At 47.3% G+C, this 19,047-nt stretch overlaps 5 protein-coding genes across 5 annotated transcripts; 4 read left to right on the top strand and 1 right to left on the bottom strand.

The window, feature by feature from the left end:
• Nucleotides 1-3,588: 3,588 nt before the first annotated feature.
• Nucleotides 3,589-4,143, bottom strand: N7511_011384 (ankyrin repeat domain-containing protein; the record flags this gene model as incomplete). The annotated part of the gene is made up of 1 exon (XM_057133761.1): nt 3,589-4,143. One exon carries the CDS (start codon nt 4,141-4,143, stop codon nt 3,589-3,591), a length of 555 nt encoding a protein of 184 aa, XP_056978718.1.
• Nucleotides 4,144-5,191: 1,048 nt separating this feature from the next.
• On the top strand, nt 5,192-5,506 carry N7511_011383 (uncharacterized protein; the record flags this gene model as incomplete). The annotated part of the gene is made up of 2 exons (XM_057133760.1): nt 5,192-5,389; nt 5,483-5,506. The coding sequence occupies 2 exons, from the start codon at nt 5,192-5,194 to the stop codon at nt 5,504-5,506; spliced, it is 222 nt and encodes a 73-aa protein (XP_056978717.1).
• Nucleotides 5,507-10,774: 5,268 nt separating this feature from the next.
• N7511_011382 (uncharacterized protein) lies at nt 10,775-11,707 on the top strand (the record flags this gene model as incomplete). Its single annotated transcript, XM_057133759.1, has 1 exon — nt 10,775-11,707. One exon carries the CDS (start codon nt 10,775-10,777, stop codon nt 11,705-11,707), a length of 933 nt encoding a protein of 310 aa, XP_056978716.1.
• A 2,602-nt stretch (nt 11,708-14,309) lies between these two features.
• On the top strand, nt 14,310-15,023 carry N7511_011381 (BTB/POZ domain-containing protein; the record flags this gene model as incomplete). Its single annotated transcript, XM_057133758.1, has 1 exon — nt 14,310-15,023. The coding sequence occupies one exon, from the start codon at nt 14,310-14,312 to the stop codon at nt 15,021-15,023; it is 714 nt and encodes a 237-aa protein (XP_056978715.1).
• A 703-nt stretch (nt 15,024-15,726) lies between these two features.
• Nucleotides 15,727-17,052, top strand: N7511_011380 (uncharacterized protein; the record flags this gene model as incomplete). The annotated part of the gene is made up of 1 exon (XM_057133757.1): nt 15,727-17,052. The coding sequence occupies one exon, from the start codon at nt 15,727-15,729 to the stop codon at nt 17,050-17,052; it is 1,326 nt and encodes a 441-aa protein (XP_056978714.1).
• Between the last annotated feature and the right edge of the window lie 1,995 nt (nt 17,053-19,047).

Raw genomic sequence — 19,047 nt, 5'->3', positions numbered from 1 at the left:
AAGTCGTGACCGTCTTCGTGTACGGGGTATCAAACAGTGACTTGAGGTGAGGGTCTCCCCACAATTCGGGTGCAGTTCGACTGGCGTTTCCTGTTGTTCTAGTCTTGGTCAGCTACCGAAGTTGGCAGGCTCGCCAGGCAAGATCAATGACCCACGTTCCTCCAATTTCCTGAAGCACCACACTTGGTACATGGTACTCCTCGACAGCCTCTGGAGAGTATGTTGTTTGAAATTCCAGATCATTCAGGCTGAATGTCTGCAGAATGCCACCGTCGAGGCAAATAGATGGATCCTGGTATAGACCCCCTACCACTAACATGTAGCTCGGTAGGATACCGAAGCATTGATGTCCGCTGCGACCATGGCCAGATTTCCCGGAGTAGGCCCTGATCCAGATAAAGGATGGCAAGGAGAGGATGTACACATCGTCATAAGGGGCAGTAGTGGAATCTTGTCCGTCATAGCCGCCGTAGATGTAGATATTGTGAGAGCTGCCATCCGATGCCGAAGCCAGCGTGGAGCAGAACGAGGAACGACCCCCTGAGGGAATATCGCCCGTGGCATTTTGGAGATACCTTGTAGATGTATCAACAGTGAAGCTTGCGTTCAGTTCGGGAAGGCCGACAGCGTACATACCATTTATCGAGCGCGATATCGTAAATTGGAATAATAGTCATAAAATCCGGGTCGGTCAGGGACTATGCTGGGTTAACCAAGGTTCTTCTTCGGGCCAGAAGAGCGGGTGGAGTCTTACATTTTGCTCTTGCTGCGTGGATGAAAGACCCGACGGATATAATTCTTCTGGGATCTTCACCCCGCCAATTACTGCTAGAACGCCTTGCCGGGAAACGGGGATCCACACCACTTGCGGGTTTGCTCGGCTCGCGACATATTTGGGCAGCGTCAAGTTCCGCCAGAGTTTCTGATCACCAGTGGCTGCCAAATTGACTGCAATCAATGTGTTCGCCGACGTGTTTGCCGATGCATCGTCCGAGGTGATAGGTCCCCAGTCCTGACCGCGCATGCCACCGAAATAAAAAGCCAGGTCCTCGCTGGGCACCGATACCGAACCCCCATTTGTGACGTAGCGAGTCACGTTGCTTGGTAGTGACGAATTAAAAAACGATCCCTCATCACGGCCTGTGGCTGTATCCAGATATCGATATCCAAGAACCTCCCTCGCGTCGGGAACATCCTTGCTGTCCATTGGCCTGGTTAATCCCCTGAGAAGACGCTGTCAGAATAAGCTCGAGACAAGGGAACGGGGCGACGGGACTTACCCGTAGAGAATGATTTCTCGATCGTTCCCAAACATCGCGCCATCTTCAAAGTTCACTTGGGCCACGGTCGGGCTGGGTGCCTTTGAAAAAGGCTAGATGTGTTGGTCGTTTCATTGTTGAATCGATCAGCGAGGGACAGGCTATAAAATGGGCTCCCACCTAGCTGGAACGATCAGCTGTTATTCTTCATGGACCGTCGTAACAGCTGTCGATTTGTTACCGTCATTTGCTGGTATGCCGTAGGATCCATCGGAATACCCGCTAGGGAAGGGTCAGTGTGGGTCATGAAAGCACAAGGTCACGAACCTCTGCCACCATAAGGAGCCGCCGTTCAGTATGATAGTTTGCCGAAGTTGGAAGCCTTGGTCGGATCAACGTTGTGCTCGTGCGATTTGTATGCTTAGTGCGGTGCGACTTACCACGAAACCCGTTCCAGTTGCACATTGTGGTATTTATTTGGGTCGTCCATGGCGGCGCAGCAATTGCAGGGAGAGAAAGAAGCGCACCAATCAGCCACTTTAACGTGAAAGGGGTTTGTGGCATTTTTCAAGACTTTCTAGAATTGAAGCAGACTGAGCTCTGGCCGGACCGACGGCACTTATAGGAAAGGCTGACCAGTATGCTCATAACGGAATGTTACGTATTCTGTGCGATAAATTTTCTTCAGTTCAACGAGCCAAGTCCCAATCAATCCCCAAGGCAACTACTGATGCCATCGGTTCACTGATTTAGATGAGAAGACATCTGCATCGACACTGGCTACTGTAAGTATTGCGTTTGATTGCTGTATTATCCATCGTGAGAGGCTACCCATGCATTATGCCTTTTTCAGATATTCCTGCTTTTCCGCCTCTAGGGTAAGTTGAAATTCGAATGAGGATTCCTTCGTTGACATAGGCTGGATCATTTTCGGGAATTGCAGATAACCGGGTAACTGATTAGGATCTTGACCCTGCTTGTGACCAGCCAACAGAATGGCAACGTGCCTTTTGCGTAACTGAAAACCCACCTCGCAAAGAATCCATCCTATGCCCTTGTGCAACATTCGTATAGCCCCCTATCGTAGGACAGGCCCATTTATCGTGATATACCACCGTCTTGTTTTCTCGCTTGGGATTCAAATAGTCAGAGCCGATTCGATTTTCCGTTGCGGTCTGCATGTCGAACCTGGGTATATGGGATAAACATGCATTATAGTCTGTCTATTCAGAGCTTATTATAAACCCTCTGCCCTCTCTCTACTTGGGACCCATAGCCAGATATCTGTCTCTAGTGAGTGGTTTTATGTCATAACGGCTAGCCAATGTGCGTTTTTTACGTCGAGAATTATTCTATCTCAAGTTCAGAAGGGACGGACATCCCTGCACGTAACCTGGAAACAGGATCGAGATCCTACTGCGTTCAACTGGCTTCCGCCCATGGTTTTTCTGTCAGTGAACGAATTGAGAAATTACCAACTTTCTGACGATACTCGCCTGAGATTGAGTTGTCGCATAGGAATTGAGGACACAAAAGGTAAGAGTCACGATCAAGTCATGAAAGAGGGAGGAGTAAGAAAGCCAGGTTCCAATTGACCCTTGACCCTAAGCCCAAAACCCTAAACCCTAATGATGAACTTGCGGATACGGCAAAATCCTAGGTCCCCCTTATTTCACCTTGGGGCGATAAAACTTCCTTTCGGTCAATTATCACAGTGGCTTAAATCTATTGTCTACGGTACTTTATCAGAAACCTTCATGTACACATTCCCTCGAGATAAACGGAGCTGAGCTCACGTTGTTTGTCTACTTTGACCGCTTGCGATGCGCCTAGAATCGGATTGAGGCTAAGGCTCGGCTTCTCCGGTCTTCTTTGGCAAGTTACTGTGTTGTGACCTACCTCTCGAGCTTGGATTATCAAAGCTGTAGCTGGCGTCATAAGCGCCATAAAGGTGAAGGTTCTTTTAGAATTCTCCCCTGTATCGAAGGTATGCTTCAGCCTGCGGCTATTTATTGATCTTGTTGGTGAGTAAGATAGACAATAGGTCCGGCAGATGATCGAAAAGCTCGCTCATTGACCAGACAATGTGAAGAACGAAGAAAGCACTCAAGTCTTTACAATGCATTCAACATGGCTTTGTCTCGACAATAAGCAACTACGTGGTACATGGCCGCGTGCTCTCATAATGATGATTTTGGGTTCTTTTTCTAATCAAAGATGCTAAAGTTGAGTATTATTGCACTATTACCGAAGTGGTCGACAGATAAGGATGAGGGAACCAGAATAATATTGAATAATACTGTATATTCCCCGAACCTGATGATTTTTTTCAACCCGCTCCAGGGAAGCGAAACCATATACATTGATCAGCTCTGCGCTTGAGCAGGATCTGAACGATCTTGTCGTGTCCAAAAAGACAAGCAGCGTGCAGCGCATTATCGTATTCTTTACCCGGGGCGTGGACATCGGCTCCTTGCTCTAATAGCATCTGCACGATCTTGTCGTGTCCTTGAAAAGAAGCTGCGTAGAGCGGATTTCCGTAAAATCCAACCTGGGAATTGGCATCGGCTCCTTTTTGCAACAGCATCTGCACGATTTCGTCGTGTCCTTCGAAAGAAGCTGACTGGAGCGCATTTCCGGATTCTCCACCCTCGGCATTGACATCGGCTCCTCTTCCCAACAACATCTGCACGACCTTATCATGTCCAAAAGAACAAGCAGCGTGCAGCACATTTCCGTATTCTCCACCCTCGGCGTTGACATCAGCCCCTCTTGCTAACAGCATCTGCACGATTTCGTCGTGTCCTTGAGAAGAAGCTGCCTGAAGCGAATTTCCGTGAAATCCACCCTGGGCATTGACATCGGCTCCTCGCTCTAGCAGCATCTGCACGATTTTGTCGGTTGTTTTCTGCGGGGCCCAGATCAATAGCGTTGTTCCTCTATTGTCGGCCTTACTGATGTTCCCTTCCTGGCCGTTTTAATATTGCCACAGTGAGTGCATTCGTTGATCGCACGGAACTGTATAGAATTGCTGTCTTCCAAAAAAGGAAACCGCCGGGAAAGCCGTTTTATGTGCGTTTGGTCCCCGTGATGTACGCAATTCGTTATTTCTTTGTCCAACGTCAGTCATATTCTGCACGTGATCGGACCAAAGCACCGCTCAATATTCCAACAGGCCTCGGATCATGAAGCTCGCTTGATCTCTACCGCGTTCTAACTCGGTTATCAAAAGGTATTGCAAGTAGATCTCACCCATCCGATCTTCTGCACTACTCAGGCTCCTACAATATGCAAGATGGGAATTCTCTGAAATCTTCTTTTGAAATAAAGTGTGGAATTGTTAGTAGAGACAAACGTGGATATATGCCATGGACATAGATAAGAAAGCACACCTATTCACATATACCGGGCCAACCTGGATCCATATCAGTATCTGCATGTGTGCCCCGTGACTTGAGCCTAGAACTTGACCGTCATACCGTTTGCTAGGTTTTTGTTTCTTGTAGCGTACGTAGCCTGCTACTTCTTCTAAGAATGCGTCTAGAATTGGGATTTGGGGTTTGAGATTCCGAATTCCCTTCGCCTCCGCTACCCCTTGCACTGCCGACCTGGTGGGCTCGTTTTTCTGCCATTTTGATTCTTTTCAGCCAAGATCCAGACAGGTGGGGCTTTGCCAGACGTATGGCTTCCAGAATGCGTTGTTGCCTCTCCAATGCTCGCTTGTCTATGCTCGAAAGACCCTCAAGTCTATCTATCTCCGATTCTAGATCGTGCACAAGAGAATAAGGATAAGCCAAACGCGTCTTACTGGCCCTTGTCTCTTCTTGTTGCCGCTCTTTCTTTGAAAGAATCCAGGACCAGTTGTCTACCTGGTTCAGCCATCCCGAACTTTTCAGGTCATAGTTCAGGAGTTGGAGGACTTGTTGCTCCATATGTACTATAACGGCAACACTTTGAGCGTTCATGCGAGTGATCACATGCTGATAGTCACCTTCCAAGACGCCATTGTGCGATACTGGCTCGTCGATACAGGGCCAATCTCTGTGGAGTACTGGCGATGGAAGGAATCAGCTTGTCCAAGTCTCTCGTTTGGCGTCAACACCTCACCTTTCTGGGATATTAAGAAACAAGTAAGTGCGAGTGCTCGGAACCCAGATAGACTCTTAATAGACCGAGCTTCTGCTAATAATTGTAAGAACCGAGAGAATATATCTTTGGCATAGAGTAACATGATGACCGTCGTTTGATCCATGACTGGGAGAGCTCTCCTAAAATAATCTCTTTCCTCTCGTTTTATATGCTCTTTTTGCGATCCCGTCGTCTCTGGACAACTTAAGTATTTAAAGAACTCCTCGACGATGTCCTAGCACATTGTAAGTTCTAGTCAACTCGTGTGAATCAAAATTCTCATACATCTACCAAAAGATCTCGAAGGTCGTTAAAATCCATGAGGGTCTAAGATGGTAGCAGACAATAGGATTGAGTACAGACTTTATCTACCGCAGTCGCTCTGCTGGCCAGTGATATATGGACAAAGAACCAGTTGTCAAATTGCAGTCCTGAAATGGAGCACAGAGAGACAGATTGAGTCGATGATGCATCGAAGGTAAAGACAGCTCCCAGCCAATTGCAGGGCCATCGGCTCTTCTTAGCCCATTATTTCAATGGCCCCACTATTCGACCATAAGCGCTGTTGGGATGACCCTGAGCATGTTCAAATGGGCTCAACCCCCGGATATCCAAATCTAGGGAGCGAAAGACCCTTTTTAGATCCCGGTGTCCAATTGTGACTTGAACTGTACCTGTCTTACGAAGCCGGCTTCTCTCGTGTCGTGTATTTATTCCTAGTGCCATATCCCTACATTGGGTGTCACTGAAACATGTTGCGTCGGCTCAAATATCCATTCACTCTTTTGAAACGGCGAAAGAGACTCAATTACATTAATGTAAATACGCCCCCAGTCGAAGGATGGCCCATAAAGGCTCAGATTCCTGATCAGTATTCCTTGTCTCCTTGCAAGGCATTGATTGACCTTGATGGGTCCGTTGACTCAAAGGAATTACCGGAGGTGCACGCACAACGACTCAATGCGATTCAGCGCCGGGCTCAACGGCTTGACCACTGGGGTCTGTTTATTGGACTCGTTCCAGTGTGCGGTTTGCTGTGTCTTTTCCACCGTGTCTGATCTTACTGACTGTACCCACAGCATCGGCGATATCGTTAACACTGCCCTTGCGGTGAGGCTACTCTATGGTTGTCGGAGGTTGGGCACCAAGCTCCCTCCATCGCTATATAAAAGGATGGTGGCCAATATAATCATCAGTCTTCTCATTGGTTCTTTTCCTATTTGCGGAACCATTCTTGACCGGTGCTTGGTCAGATGCAACAAACGAAATGCTCTCATCCTTCAATCTTTTTTCAATTCCCAGGGCTGCCAAAGGACGAGAGACTGAAAAATACAATAGCAAATGAAGGGGCGATACAGGATTGGTTAATACGAAGGCCTATCGTTACAGGGCGCATGAAGCATCCTAAGTTGATACGCGGGATAGTCAAGTTCTGGGATTTAGACTGATTTTATGTAAGACCACTAATAACCATGACTACTATAACTTAGTTTCGTAGATAGGTGGCGTTCCGGGTGAATGCTCAACTGATTGGATCGATATCGGCGACTATGTCTCATTGAACGTCAACAGTGCAAAGTGGTGAAACGCTCTCTCAACTTTGTCTTCCGCATATGTTGCATTGATCTCACCGCAATATGCTGTATAGTCTCTGTGACACTAGCACGGTTCTTTTTAGAATGCATTAAGCCCGACTTTTACGAAAAGCAAGGGGGAAAACGGAGATAAAAAAACGAACGATAGACTCTGATGAACACTCAGTTTGACTTTCGGTAATACCCAGGAACGCTAGACGTATCAATGTTTTTGGAAAACCGTTTTATGTTACCTGCGTATTCCAGATGTGATTTCCAAAAACACCCACAGTTGATCAAGGTATAATCCCTTAATCGGGCCTGAACAGCGTTAGCGCGTTATGTCGACCATTTTGAAAACGGTGGTCAAAAAATGAATTTGGAGACTAATACCAAATAAACTGACTTATTGCGAGTACGTCAAATCAAACTTTTGTATTAGTCCCAGAAAGTTGCTGCAAATTTGTGGACGCTGTATATTTATTTATTCAAATACTAGAAGAATGGAAGTGAGGACTCCCGCAGATGGTGTAGTCTCTAGATAGCGTTACCTTCAGATAAGCTTGTTGTGGTATTTCTGGCATTCATCATCACGGAGATCTCTGTCCATAACGGTTTGCGGATTTGAAACCCCAAGCACATTGTAACGTTGACATGACGTGTTTCCCAGATGGTCCTCCGGGCGTTACTTTTACTAATTGATCAAGGCGATTGGGTGATAATTGTGACAACAAAAAAGTGCTAAGAGTTTGCACGTACGATGAATGGGTCGGCCACATAGCTACGTAATAAAGTAGAGTCACGGCCAGCGGATCCTGCTACATACAGCGCATTGACAACCCATGATAGTAGCCCATATTCTGTGATAGCCAGTAGCAAAAGTAATGTATCTAAAGCAGCAGTGTCGACCCTGCTCTGCCGAAAATCACAACATGAATTCTTGTCTACAGTGCTTGCAGTTTTCCCATTTGTTTCCGTCCTATCGTGAACAGACCACAAAAGTTTTCGAATAAGACTTGTTCTTGCATCTGCAGACCCCAATGTGCTGGCAGAGATTCCAATAAGACTAGGCTGACATAGATACTTGTCTGCAATGCAGATGTAGATCTTAGTTGAAGCGAAACTGTGACATAGCGTATGATTTATTGTACGCATACCGGACCGAGCATTTGGGTCCTCAGTGGGTGAGAGCGAGACTTGTCTTTGATTTCTCTGAGCTTTCGTTCCAGGAATGGGTTAGTTGAAGGTATTTGTTGGTTTTCTCTTCTGAGCTTTTCGATACGAGTGCAAAGAAAAGGGGTGCTGTCGCTGGGCATGATTTCTGACCTCTACGCACCTCAAAAGGTCGGCTTCTTATCTTTTGTGGCGTGTACGTGAAAGGTAGACGAACAAAAATCATTAATTGTTGTGTCTTTTTTGGAACTTGGCATCCTCAGCTGCACAAAAAACATGCAACTAAATTTAGCCATGCGAAGGGCTGCGGCGCTGTCGCGCCACTATTCGATGTCCCTGATTTGATAAGTATGCACCACCGGCGAAACTTGCCCTCATTGCCTCATCCTCAAGTTTGATCCAATACCGACAGCAACCTTATCTGGTGCTCTAAAAAAGACCGCAGAAGCGGTTTGTCTGTCTTTTTTTTTCCATCTTTCAAAGCATTTCTGGGCGGATACCTTGGTCAACGAAAAGGGCAGGCATTCAATTTCGGACCATAAGGCTGCCGGAAAGATGGTATAAAGTAGGTGTCAGTACAACTTTCTTGGTTGAAGGAGGACTCTCAATGGCCCCTTCTGTCTTACCATGGGCTATCCTTCCAAGCTGTCAGGTGGACAGCTTGAGCACGTTGATTCAGCTGTATGAGCCCTATACCGATATTGAGCAGTTGAAATGCCAACCAGTCTGCGTAACCATCATTGGCTATGAACAGCCACAGGCATACGGTCCTGGTATTCATACATCATTATATGAGGTTCAAGGTGAAAACACCGTATGCAACTTTTTGCAGCTTTCTGCGGCCTGTAGCCTCAAGCCACAACCACTCTATGCCAAGCAGTCTGTTTCTATAGATGCCGAGCACACTGCTAAAATCTTTCATAGCCTATGCCTGGAGTTTAGTGACGTTATATGTATCAAAGCCCGAACCGTGGACGAGGCTGTTCACAGATTCCTACAGTTTCGAGACTGCACTGATGTTAGAGCCGATAGAAAGCCCCAGTTGATTATTCTCTTTGAAATGATTTCATCACAGACTACAGTAGATGAGACGGGCGTAAAGAAACACCTCGAAGCCAAATTGGCCAAAGATGGGAATGCCTCCCAGTGGACTTCGCAACTATTGCAGCATTTGATTGTGCAATTTGATGACCCGCAAAAAACGAATTTGCCCGAACTTTTGACCCGCATCCAAATGTATACTACCACAATGAAAAAGAGACGCGAAAAAAAGAGCCACATATGGACACTTGGAGAGCTCAACTATCTATTTGAGCAATACATCGTCACCAAAATGCCTTTTGTAGCATACCGTCAAGATCTGCCGAGGCTTAGCAGCCCAAGGCGGGGCGCCACCTGGTATCCAATGGCGTTTCGAAAGCGGATATGGCCCGGAAAAGAGATACAAAAACATAACGGCTTATCACAATGGCTCCAGGCCATGGATCACGATAGCGATTTGAACAGCGTTTTGGCCCCGGTCTTTGCAAAGATGTTTCTGGAGGATGCCGGCCTCCTCCCGCACGGTATGTATTATCCCACCGAAAGAGCCCACACCACACTTATCAGAGTATGCTGGTGCATTTAGATTTCCTCCCCGCAGAGCTCGTTGCAAGCATATATGGGCCATTGTGTAGACAAGCGTGGCACTGTGCCGTTCAGCAGTGTGTCTGGATAACCCACAAAGGACTTAGCAGCTTTTTAGATGATGTAGTCTCAAAAATGGGGCTCCAGATCACGGATCTCTGGCACGATGCGCAATTGGGGCTACAAAAAGTCCGAGGAAAGCCATTTTGCTGCATGTGTCCATGGAGCCTGCAACCCTGGGCCGTTTTCCCTTGCGGTCACAGCTTATGCGAGCGCGACGCCTGGCGTTATTCTGGGATCCAACCCAATGATGCCGGGCACCCGACTTTGGCCCAATTCAAAGCCTGCCCGGCATGCCATGCACCGGTGGACATAAAGTTACGGCTTCGCCCGTTACAGGCCGGTTATCGAGTCGCAACATTTGATGGAGGTGGTGTCTTAGGAATAGTCTCGCTCATTGCTCTTCGAGCTATTACCGCGAGCCTTCCAGAGGCACTGTCCGTACATCACTTTTTCGATCTCATAGTCGGTACAAGTACAGGTACGTTGAGTTGGGCCTTGTGAGTCTTGTGCACATAAACGAGGTTCAACTGACGGTCAGAGGAGCAGGCTCAATCATAAGCGCTGCGCTTGGTCTTATGCAATGGCCGTTGTCGTATTGCATTGAGATGTTTTGCTCCACGGCAAGTGACGTATTTATGAAGAACCGCGGATTAATAGCCCTTGTGCGAAGATTGCTCCGTCTCCACAAGACCGGGGCACGATATGACATGAATGTATTTTGCCACATACTCAGAAATGCCTTTGGAAATGACCTGATGCGACAGAGCACAGTGAGAACGAAACCAGATGTTGTACGTGTAGCCATCACGTCGGCAACCTTCGATTCACAACTATGCTTATTCCGTTCCTACGGAGACGTGGTGCGCGAGGTAGAACACGGAAAATACAAAGCAGAGAGCTTGTTCGATCTTCCCCTGTGGCAAGCGTATGTTTCCCGTTACTCTGATGACCATGGCCTTGGTTTGTTCCCAGATAGGATATGCTGATCTTCTCTGGTTCTTACGTAGCATTGCCACAAGCTGTGCTGCCCCCTTGGTCTTTGAGCCAGTGAACGGACTTCAGGATGGGGCTTTTGCTGCTAATTGCCCTGCTTGGGTGGCAATGATGGAGCTGAATGAGCTTTCTATGCTAGGCAGCCGTCTACTTGATTATTCGGTAAGCTTTGGGACTGGTCGGTTTCTGTGCCCGGACAAAAGCCGTTCGCGGAGATGGATAAAGCATCTCGTTCCAGAATGGGTTTCGAGATTAGGCTGTGGTTTGGGCAGTGTAGTGGACGCCGATTCTATGTATGGAAAATTTTCCAGTGCCCTCAATCGAGCCGAAAGGGATGGTAAACATTATCGCGTGGAGCCGTCGTTGAGAAAACCGCCAATTGCACTGGATGACGCAGCCTTCCTTGCAGATCTCATCACGGAGACAGAACAATACATGGAGTCCCCTCAAGTCCAGCAAAGCATTTCTCACTTACAGCTTGCAATGCTTGCGTCTTGTTTCTATGCTGCTTTGCTGTCACCGCCAACCTTTAACTCCAATGTAGGACAATACTGCGTCCAACTAGCAGTTCTGTCCCGATGGCCCGAAGATGGGGACATATGTCAGTCACTCGGTGAGAAACTAGAACATGCATCTTTTGTTATGGGTACCCTGACGCGCCCGTACACGATCCCTTTGTACTGTACGATTTACGTGAGCTCTCTAGATACGCCTATTGACATAGGTCTCACTGTTGACGGAATAACATCGCACCCTATCAGCGGGGCCCCGTTGTCTCTGATGCAATTGATGTACCTGCAACATCCGCCATTCTGGTCTCACTCTACTGCTCGTAAGCGGGACGGCTCTCATTTGGCCGATAGTTGCAATAAACGTCGCCGTACTACCTAAGATGCCTGCGAGATGGTTCTGGAACTGACTACTTCCCGAATGTGACATTCGCCGCAAAGCCTTTTCCTTTTCTCTGCGAAACTCTGAAAAATATAGCATTGCTGATATAACGATACTCTATGACCGTAGTCATGTTTGCAGTTTGCAGATTTACGGAACTTTGAATTTCCGTCGCTTTATTCAAGCCGTGCTCGTGCCTTGCATTGCCAGATTGGTTCTTGCAGCCACATCTAATCATTCATATGAAAGAACATCGTAAAGAAGAATGAACTGTAACTACCAAGATCGGTATCTGACTATGAGAGACTGAATGCGTTTAGTTTTCTCTGCCGCTGTACGCCTCGACGATTCTATAATTTGTGGCTGCAGCAAACTCTGATTCAATGTTCCAATGTGCTTGCTACCATCGCCATTTGCTCAAGATTTAATCAATATTCTAGACTGATAACTTTGTGTGCGTCATCGGGTAACATTACCAAGGTCAAAATTGTAAGACTCGCGTTTGTCTTGGTAGCCGGAATCCAATCTTTGTGTGTGAGGCAAGCTTTTGTCTGTATCTTGGCATCGGGTTTAGAGCACTCCTATCTCGGTATAGAGCTCGTTGTGAACCGTGACAGGTAGAAGGTAGTATATCAGACTGGGTGATTGCGTAATCCCTAAGTGCGGAGAACGAATAGGAAATAGCATGCAAGTTTCAGCTCTTGCTGTGCTCATTCAATCTGTGCTTCTAGCGCCATTCACTCCATGCAGCTATACGGTGCTTATATATTCTTTTTAGCCTTGGAGGTGCTACTGTAACGAGGCGCTCCGTCAGCCGTTTTATTTGTAGCCGGATCTTCAACAGAGATCCTGATCCCTAGCTTGAGTCTGACATTTGGTCAGATCTGTGTCCTGTTCACAGCAATATTTGAGCAGATACATGTACCTTTCCTGCTAATGCATCGAATTTTCCCTGATATGAGCATGGCTACTTTTTGGAATCTCTCTTTCGCCACTAGGCTACGAGGCATCTCACAATGAGCTAGAAAACTTTATTTAAACCGAGTCCTTAAAGCTGTTTGACACCCTTGAACGCGGCGCGAATCTGAAGGATGTCGGTCTCCACGACACCAACCGTGTCATCACTGCAATATACGGTTCTCTAGGTCTATAGTCAAAGTCAAAATGGCGATCAAAGGCTGCGAATATTCTTTTAATCTTTCATTCTTTCATTCTTCTTTTCGTCACTACTTATGTTCTTCCAGGGATTTCAGGGACGAAGGCAGAAGAGGATTTGAATATCGTATGTCAATGACTGAATGGATGCGCCTGATGACACTGGTTGAGTATCAGAATAGAAACATGGTTTGAAATAATAAACAGGCATCGTAAGATTGGTATGCAAGTCATAATTAGAATATTTCGTCGGGCGGCTCCACGTTTGCTGTAGCAGAAGTCCCAAATCTTTGAGCGACATCAAGGAATAAACTAATGAGCAATTTTTGACTTTAAAGCAAGTCTCGAGTATTTTGCACAGTCCAACCACCTTGGTTCACCCACGCTCATCAAGCAATTCTGTGGACTTTCCTCGGCTAATGCGCGGGATCTAGTATATGCAGGTTGCATCAGCTAGTTTTATTCCTGAGGCCGATTATCAAGATAATCAAATGAAAAGCGGAAACGAACCATTCTATGGGGGCAACTCGGCTATCAGGTCATATGGAGCGTAAAGACGTGAGGGCCTCGATGAGATGCAGACTGGCCGAGAGCAAAGCCCATCTCGGGGAAACCTGGATGGCTCTATCGCATGCCATCGGCAGTAGGCGCGTGACCGTCGCTTCCCGCAATACACACATCGTAGGCTGGTTGACCAGTGGCCCGGGAAGCTGGAGTATGGGGGAGGTTGTAAGGCTTCTTCTATCACAAGGTCGCCCCAGTGATCCCTATCAATGCCAAGCTGTCTTGATACATGATGTGCGCAACTGAAAAGAAGTAAGAGTCTGGAATCGCAGAGTCATACCAGAAAGGCACACCTATCTGAAAGCCGTACCCAGATCCCGTTGATGAAGCGCATCGGGCTTACAGCTTTAACTCGATAGATTTCCGCAGAAATTAGATTTGTCTACCATCTATTGAGCTATATATGCAGTACAATACCTGGCATTGACAATCTCGGACTGCATTCTAACGAATCTTTGTTCACGACATCTGAAAGATCAGCGAAATTGACGCAAGTGTTGTCGTTGTCAAAGACTTCAAAGGTCCCCCTGACTGAGACAGTTATGCCATGCCTTCCGCTCTGTTGGCGTGACTGTAGTTTTTGCGTAGCGGATCCGATGCATCTCGCACCACACTGGCACATTACGTCTCGGATCTAAATTTGGCACTGATTAAACAATTATGTGTTATTCTTTTGTAGCCCATGGACATTGTTTGGAAGCTTTTCAAGGACCTTCCACCTGACTATACATTACCTCCAGTCCCTACACTGAATGCCCTCTCGAACGCCCTCTTTCCTTGCTATCCCATCTATTGGCTCAGCAGAGACCACGGTATGACCGAGCTATCCAAGAAAAGCGCGAAGGAGTTTGCAACATTGTAAGTAAGCCATGTCCACTGCAAGATGGCATGCCTGATAGAATTCTGCACTAGCATTCTCCCACTCTACTGTGGCCCGCACGTAAAAATTCGGATCGACTTCAGCGATCACGAGTATACAGTCTCTAAAGGTCTTCTCTGCGCCGAGTCGTCGTACTTCTCCGCAATACTTGAGAAGCAGGATCCCGGATCTCAGCAGCAGACAGCGACTCTGAGCAAAGTGGAAGGCATTGTCTCCAGACAAAGCGTCGAAGCCTTGATCCAATGGTTGTACCTTCGCATGGTGATATTTGATGTAGAAGACCCCGGAGATCAGATATCAGCCGCCATAGAGCTGGTGAGACTCGCCGACTTGTGCAGCGTGAGCGGACTGGAGCCTCAAATGGCTCGTTTTATCAAGAAGATTCTTGTTGCCCATCCAAACCCTCAATCCGAAGGGTTTTGGAGACACGTGGACACCAACACTTACTGCCTCACCCCACAGCACATTGCAGCGGCATCACATCTACCCCAGGGGCACCTGGTCCGTCGCATTTTGGCAGCGGCTTCCGTTGAAGGATATCTTCGGGATCAAAACCACAAATTTGCCGAGGAGACCCAAGAATATCCTTCCTTTGGAGCCGACCTCCTCTGGGAGGTAGGCATGGCCTTGAATGAGATCAAGCCCACCAGAAAGGTCGCATTTAAGGACCCCATCAGTGGACATAGAGCGGAGATCAAGACGGGTCGGGAGATTTAAGAAATTCGATTCAGTCATCAAACTGCACTGCAGTTTGGCAATATCTAAAGATGTCGATTTGCTCGTAGACTGTCGGGAAAGGTCAATAGAAATCCCCTCAGATAAATAATCAGAGACAAGGTCACCGCCGCCGTAGATTAGGTGGCCCGTTTATATATATCAGTGGCTTTTCTGGTTCACCGCACCCACTCATCGCGTGCCTTGGAAGGAAAATTGGAGCTCAGGCTCATCCCTGGCGCGTATAAACGCAGGGCTTCACCGAGAGAATGGATGCTGTACTTGTGATGACCGACAAGCAACTGTCCATATTCTGTCGAAGCGCGTAACAGTCTCAGGCCGGTGAGATATTTCCACCCACCACGCCTATTTTATCATGTTTCAAAAATAGCTCAATCGGATTTGAATTATTCTCCCTTTCAAGCCCCCTTCTCTATGTTCCAGGAAATAACTCAATGCTGAGAGAATTACTAGACCAGACTTCCGTGTGATTTACTTGCTAGTCGTGAGCACCTGCAGATCTTGAATATTCCGGTGCCTGGGACCTCAATGAACGTGTGAGACTGAGATGCCACAAGGGGTAGTAACGAGCCCTGAAGACAAATCAGAGTATCGAGTCCCTCCAGTCCATGGGAACATTGACCGCAGGCGTTCACCTTTGATGTCGGCCCGGTACCAGCAACCGCCGCAGTCTTCTGATCCGCATATGTCTGACCCCCATGTCAGTCATCTAGAGTTGCTGAAAGACTCTTTGAGTGTATCCCAAACCGCATCACGGACAGGTAAAGATAGGTGCCTGGCGCGTCCGACGGGATCCCAATTCCTTAATCAGGAGGAGCTATATGAGAGTATTGAGCTTCTTTTGGGGCTCGACATCCAACAGAATACAGGGCATAGCCAAGGCTTCGAGTCTTCATCGGGAGGCATGCCTTCATATCGCCCGTGTAGTGAGCCAGGTAGGCCCGGGCCAACTCTTGGCCTGAACGAAATTAGACATACGTCAGTCGGACCCCATTTTGATGGAAAATTAGTGACTACATTACAAGACGCTGCGTCTTTAGGTGACCTTTTTGATTTAGCTACGCGCAATGGGGTTCAGCTGGAGAATATCTCCTCAGGCCTCAGCTTGATCCGATCTGTCCTACAGCGGTCACATCCGGAGCAATTCGAATTGCGAGAAATGGGCTTGCCTGTGACACCAGCAGGAAGGGTACTTCGGCCTGGATCACAGGGCTATTTCCTACATCTAGTGTCACCTTTCCGAGAAAGGCCTCTTTGTTTGAGCGCTCAAGACTATTGTGATCACTACGAATACGAGATCCTCACGTGCGCATATATAACGGGAGCTATTCTGACACAATGTGAAGCAGCGGCACTTTCATTAGATGAGACGCGGTGGTCAGTGTTAAAGTTGGCCCTAGACAACTACCAAGACCCCCGATGGAACGTCATGCATCGAGCCTTCTGGCGAGTCTGGACCTTTTGCAGACTTTTCGGCTCTGGCAAAGGACGCGAGGAAGATTGGCAAGGCCAACAAGCCTGGCTTGAAGGACATACCATCCATAGCAACAACGGATTTGGCACTAACACTCAGCCTGGGAGCCTTCAAAGCGAGGTTCTCGACAATCCTCCGGAGTTCTTTGCCACTGGTAACCCAGGAGGGCTCACGTCGGAGGAATTAAAGGATATGATGTTCATCTGGCGCTGTCTCCGATGGCTGTTACGAATCCGACTGTACAGAGACACACTGCCACAAACTCCACGGCGAGACCAAGCGCAGGGCAGCGTGAAGCTGAGTGAGAAGACTGCGAACACCGACTGGCAGATCACAGATACTTTGGTTGATTCGCTGTTGAGCCTTGGACTAGCCGCTACCAGACATCTCTTGTCCACTCGTGGAGAACATCCCCTGCAAGTTGCCCACAATCTACAATGGACTTCACGGCCCATCATCTTTAGGCGAGAAAGGGGTCACGCATTCCTACTAGAAGCTTGCCAGAGGAAACTTCTGGAAACAAAGGAACGTGGATAAGGGATCCAGAAGAAAGAGATTGCGATGATGCCGTAGCAAGGAGTGAGAAACTACCCTCGCATTGGAATTCTATCCGTCGTGACTTATAGTTGGTAACCCGCGATTAAATGAATCGGAATCTACAGGCCCAAAGCAAGAGCCCTGCGCCATACGAAAAGCTCGCGAGTCAGCTATGTTAAACAACTACTGCGCGTTTTTTGACCTAAGAATTGTGGAATTGACGAAAGAGCTTGTATCTGTCAAGGATGTAGAGGCTCGATCGAGTATTCAGAGAATCGACTGAAAATTCCCCAATCTTCGTCTTTTCCAGTGGTCAAAGTCTACGTGAGAGTTGACCAGGCTGGCGAAGGGGATTTGCGAGACTAGCCCATTGACGAACTGAGTGCGGATCGTATTTTTGCTCCATCCGGATAAGAAAAAAAGTCTCATCGATATAAGTAATGTCAAGATTAGAAAATCCTTTGGCTTCACGGAAACCACCATGCGACCTACCACTAAACAGATCAACTATAGATTGAGACACATGGGACTTTGGGAACAGTAATCTAGATTGCAGTAAAAATAGACTACTAAATGTTTTGTGCAGGCAGACCGATATGACTGCAAAAAGAACAGCTTTCCGCTATCAGACATGAGCGGGTCGGCCCTTGTGCTACCTAAGCGCTACCCAGCTTAATGCACGAGAGAAGGTCAATCACCTCTTAAAATAGTATGACTCTGACATGTGCCAAAAGCCAAAAGTATCCGACGATGGGCAAAATTGAACCACTCGGGGCGAACACATATTACTTGGACGGTGTGAAGCCATGTTTAAGCGCTGCGGCAACAGTTCGAGTTCGAGCCACACTAGAAAATGGTTTCCCAGGTTGCCTTGTACAACAGTACTTTAGGACTCCTACAAAGATTCTGTCGGTCGTCAAGCTCGGAAATTGAAATTAATTACCCGCAACGCCTAGACGAGGATTTCACGCTAAAGGACTCGCGCGATGCTTGCGCAAAGCTCAGAGGTTATATTTGCGAGAATAAATTCAGCTTTGGCGACCTTCTACAGACCACTCCCGATCTACAAACGGCACTGCGCGAACTCTCAAGACTGCAAAGTATGCTCTTTTGTGAACCTACCACCGGTTCCTTCACCAGCACAAAGCACATTGCATATCAAAACCCGACCGTGCCTACGAGGAATCTTCAGAAATTGCTAGATGAGATAGAAGAATGTGCCTGGTATATTGTGGAAATTTCAGAAGACGGGAGGGAAAGTGGACAAACAACGTGGAGATCAAATCAGAGTTCCCGCCGAAGTTATGATCATCATAGATACTCTGAGCATCATGAGTGCCGCTGATCAGGCCTTGGTCTGCGTCAGCGACAAGTATGGATTATTCGCGGGTTCCAAGAATTGCTATCCCAAGTATATGAAGTAATCTTCTTCTCTTTCTTCTCGTCCGATACAGTAAAAGGTAAATTTCGTTCCATCTCATAGCTAAATTGATTAAATCATTCTATGGGCTCCAAAGTAGATGTCGGTGGCATTGACGGCAATTTGCCCGTTGGGTCGGTTGGTTTAACTGCTAAAAATGGCGCTGATATATAGAGAGTAAGCCAGCTTTCGCAATGCAATGAAAGTTCAGATTCCGTTTCATGGGGGAAAGTTTGTCCCTCTTATAAATGAACGGCCCGAATGGGCGACAGACCGATGACGTCCCTGGTCAAATAGTTGTAGCTCTGGATGGTATGCGCATTAAATGCTGTTACCTATCATACAGGGTCCAGCCAGTTCCGGTACTTAGTCTCTTCACGCATTTAGGAGTATTTTTGCAGCCACCACTCTGTAGTACCTCGATCATTCTGGGCATTGGAGAGGGGACTGCTATTTAGCAGCTGAACATCTGTATTGGCTCTATGAAAAAGTAAGCCAAATGCCAATCCTCAAAAGCTTAATGGGAAAATATCATTACACAAACCTTATGTGAAGCCTTAGGAAGACCATGATAT

This window comes from Penicillium nucicola (assembly GCF_028828085.1).
Source record: "Penicillium nucicola strain IBT 29836 chromosome Unknown utg000013l, whole genome shotgun sequence".
In the NCBI taxonomy this organism is placed as follows: domain Eukaryota; kingdom Fungi; phylum Ascomycota; class Eurotiomycetes; order Eurotiales; family Aspergillaceae; genus Penicillium; species Penicillium nucicola.
This window is presented reverse-complemented; position numbering and strand designations above follow the sequence as displayed.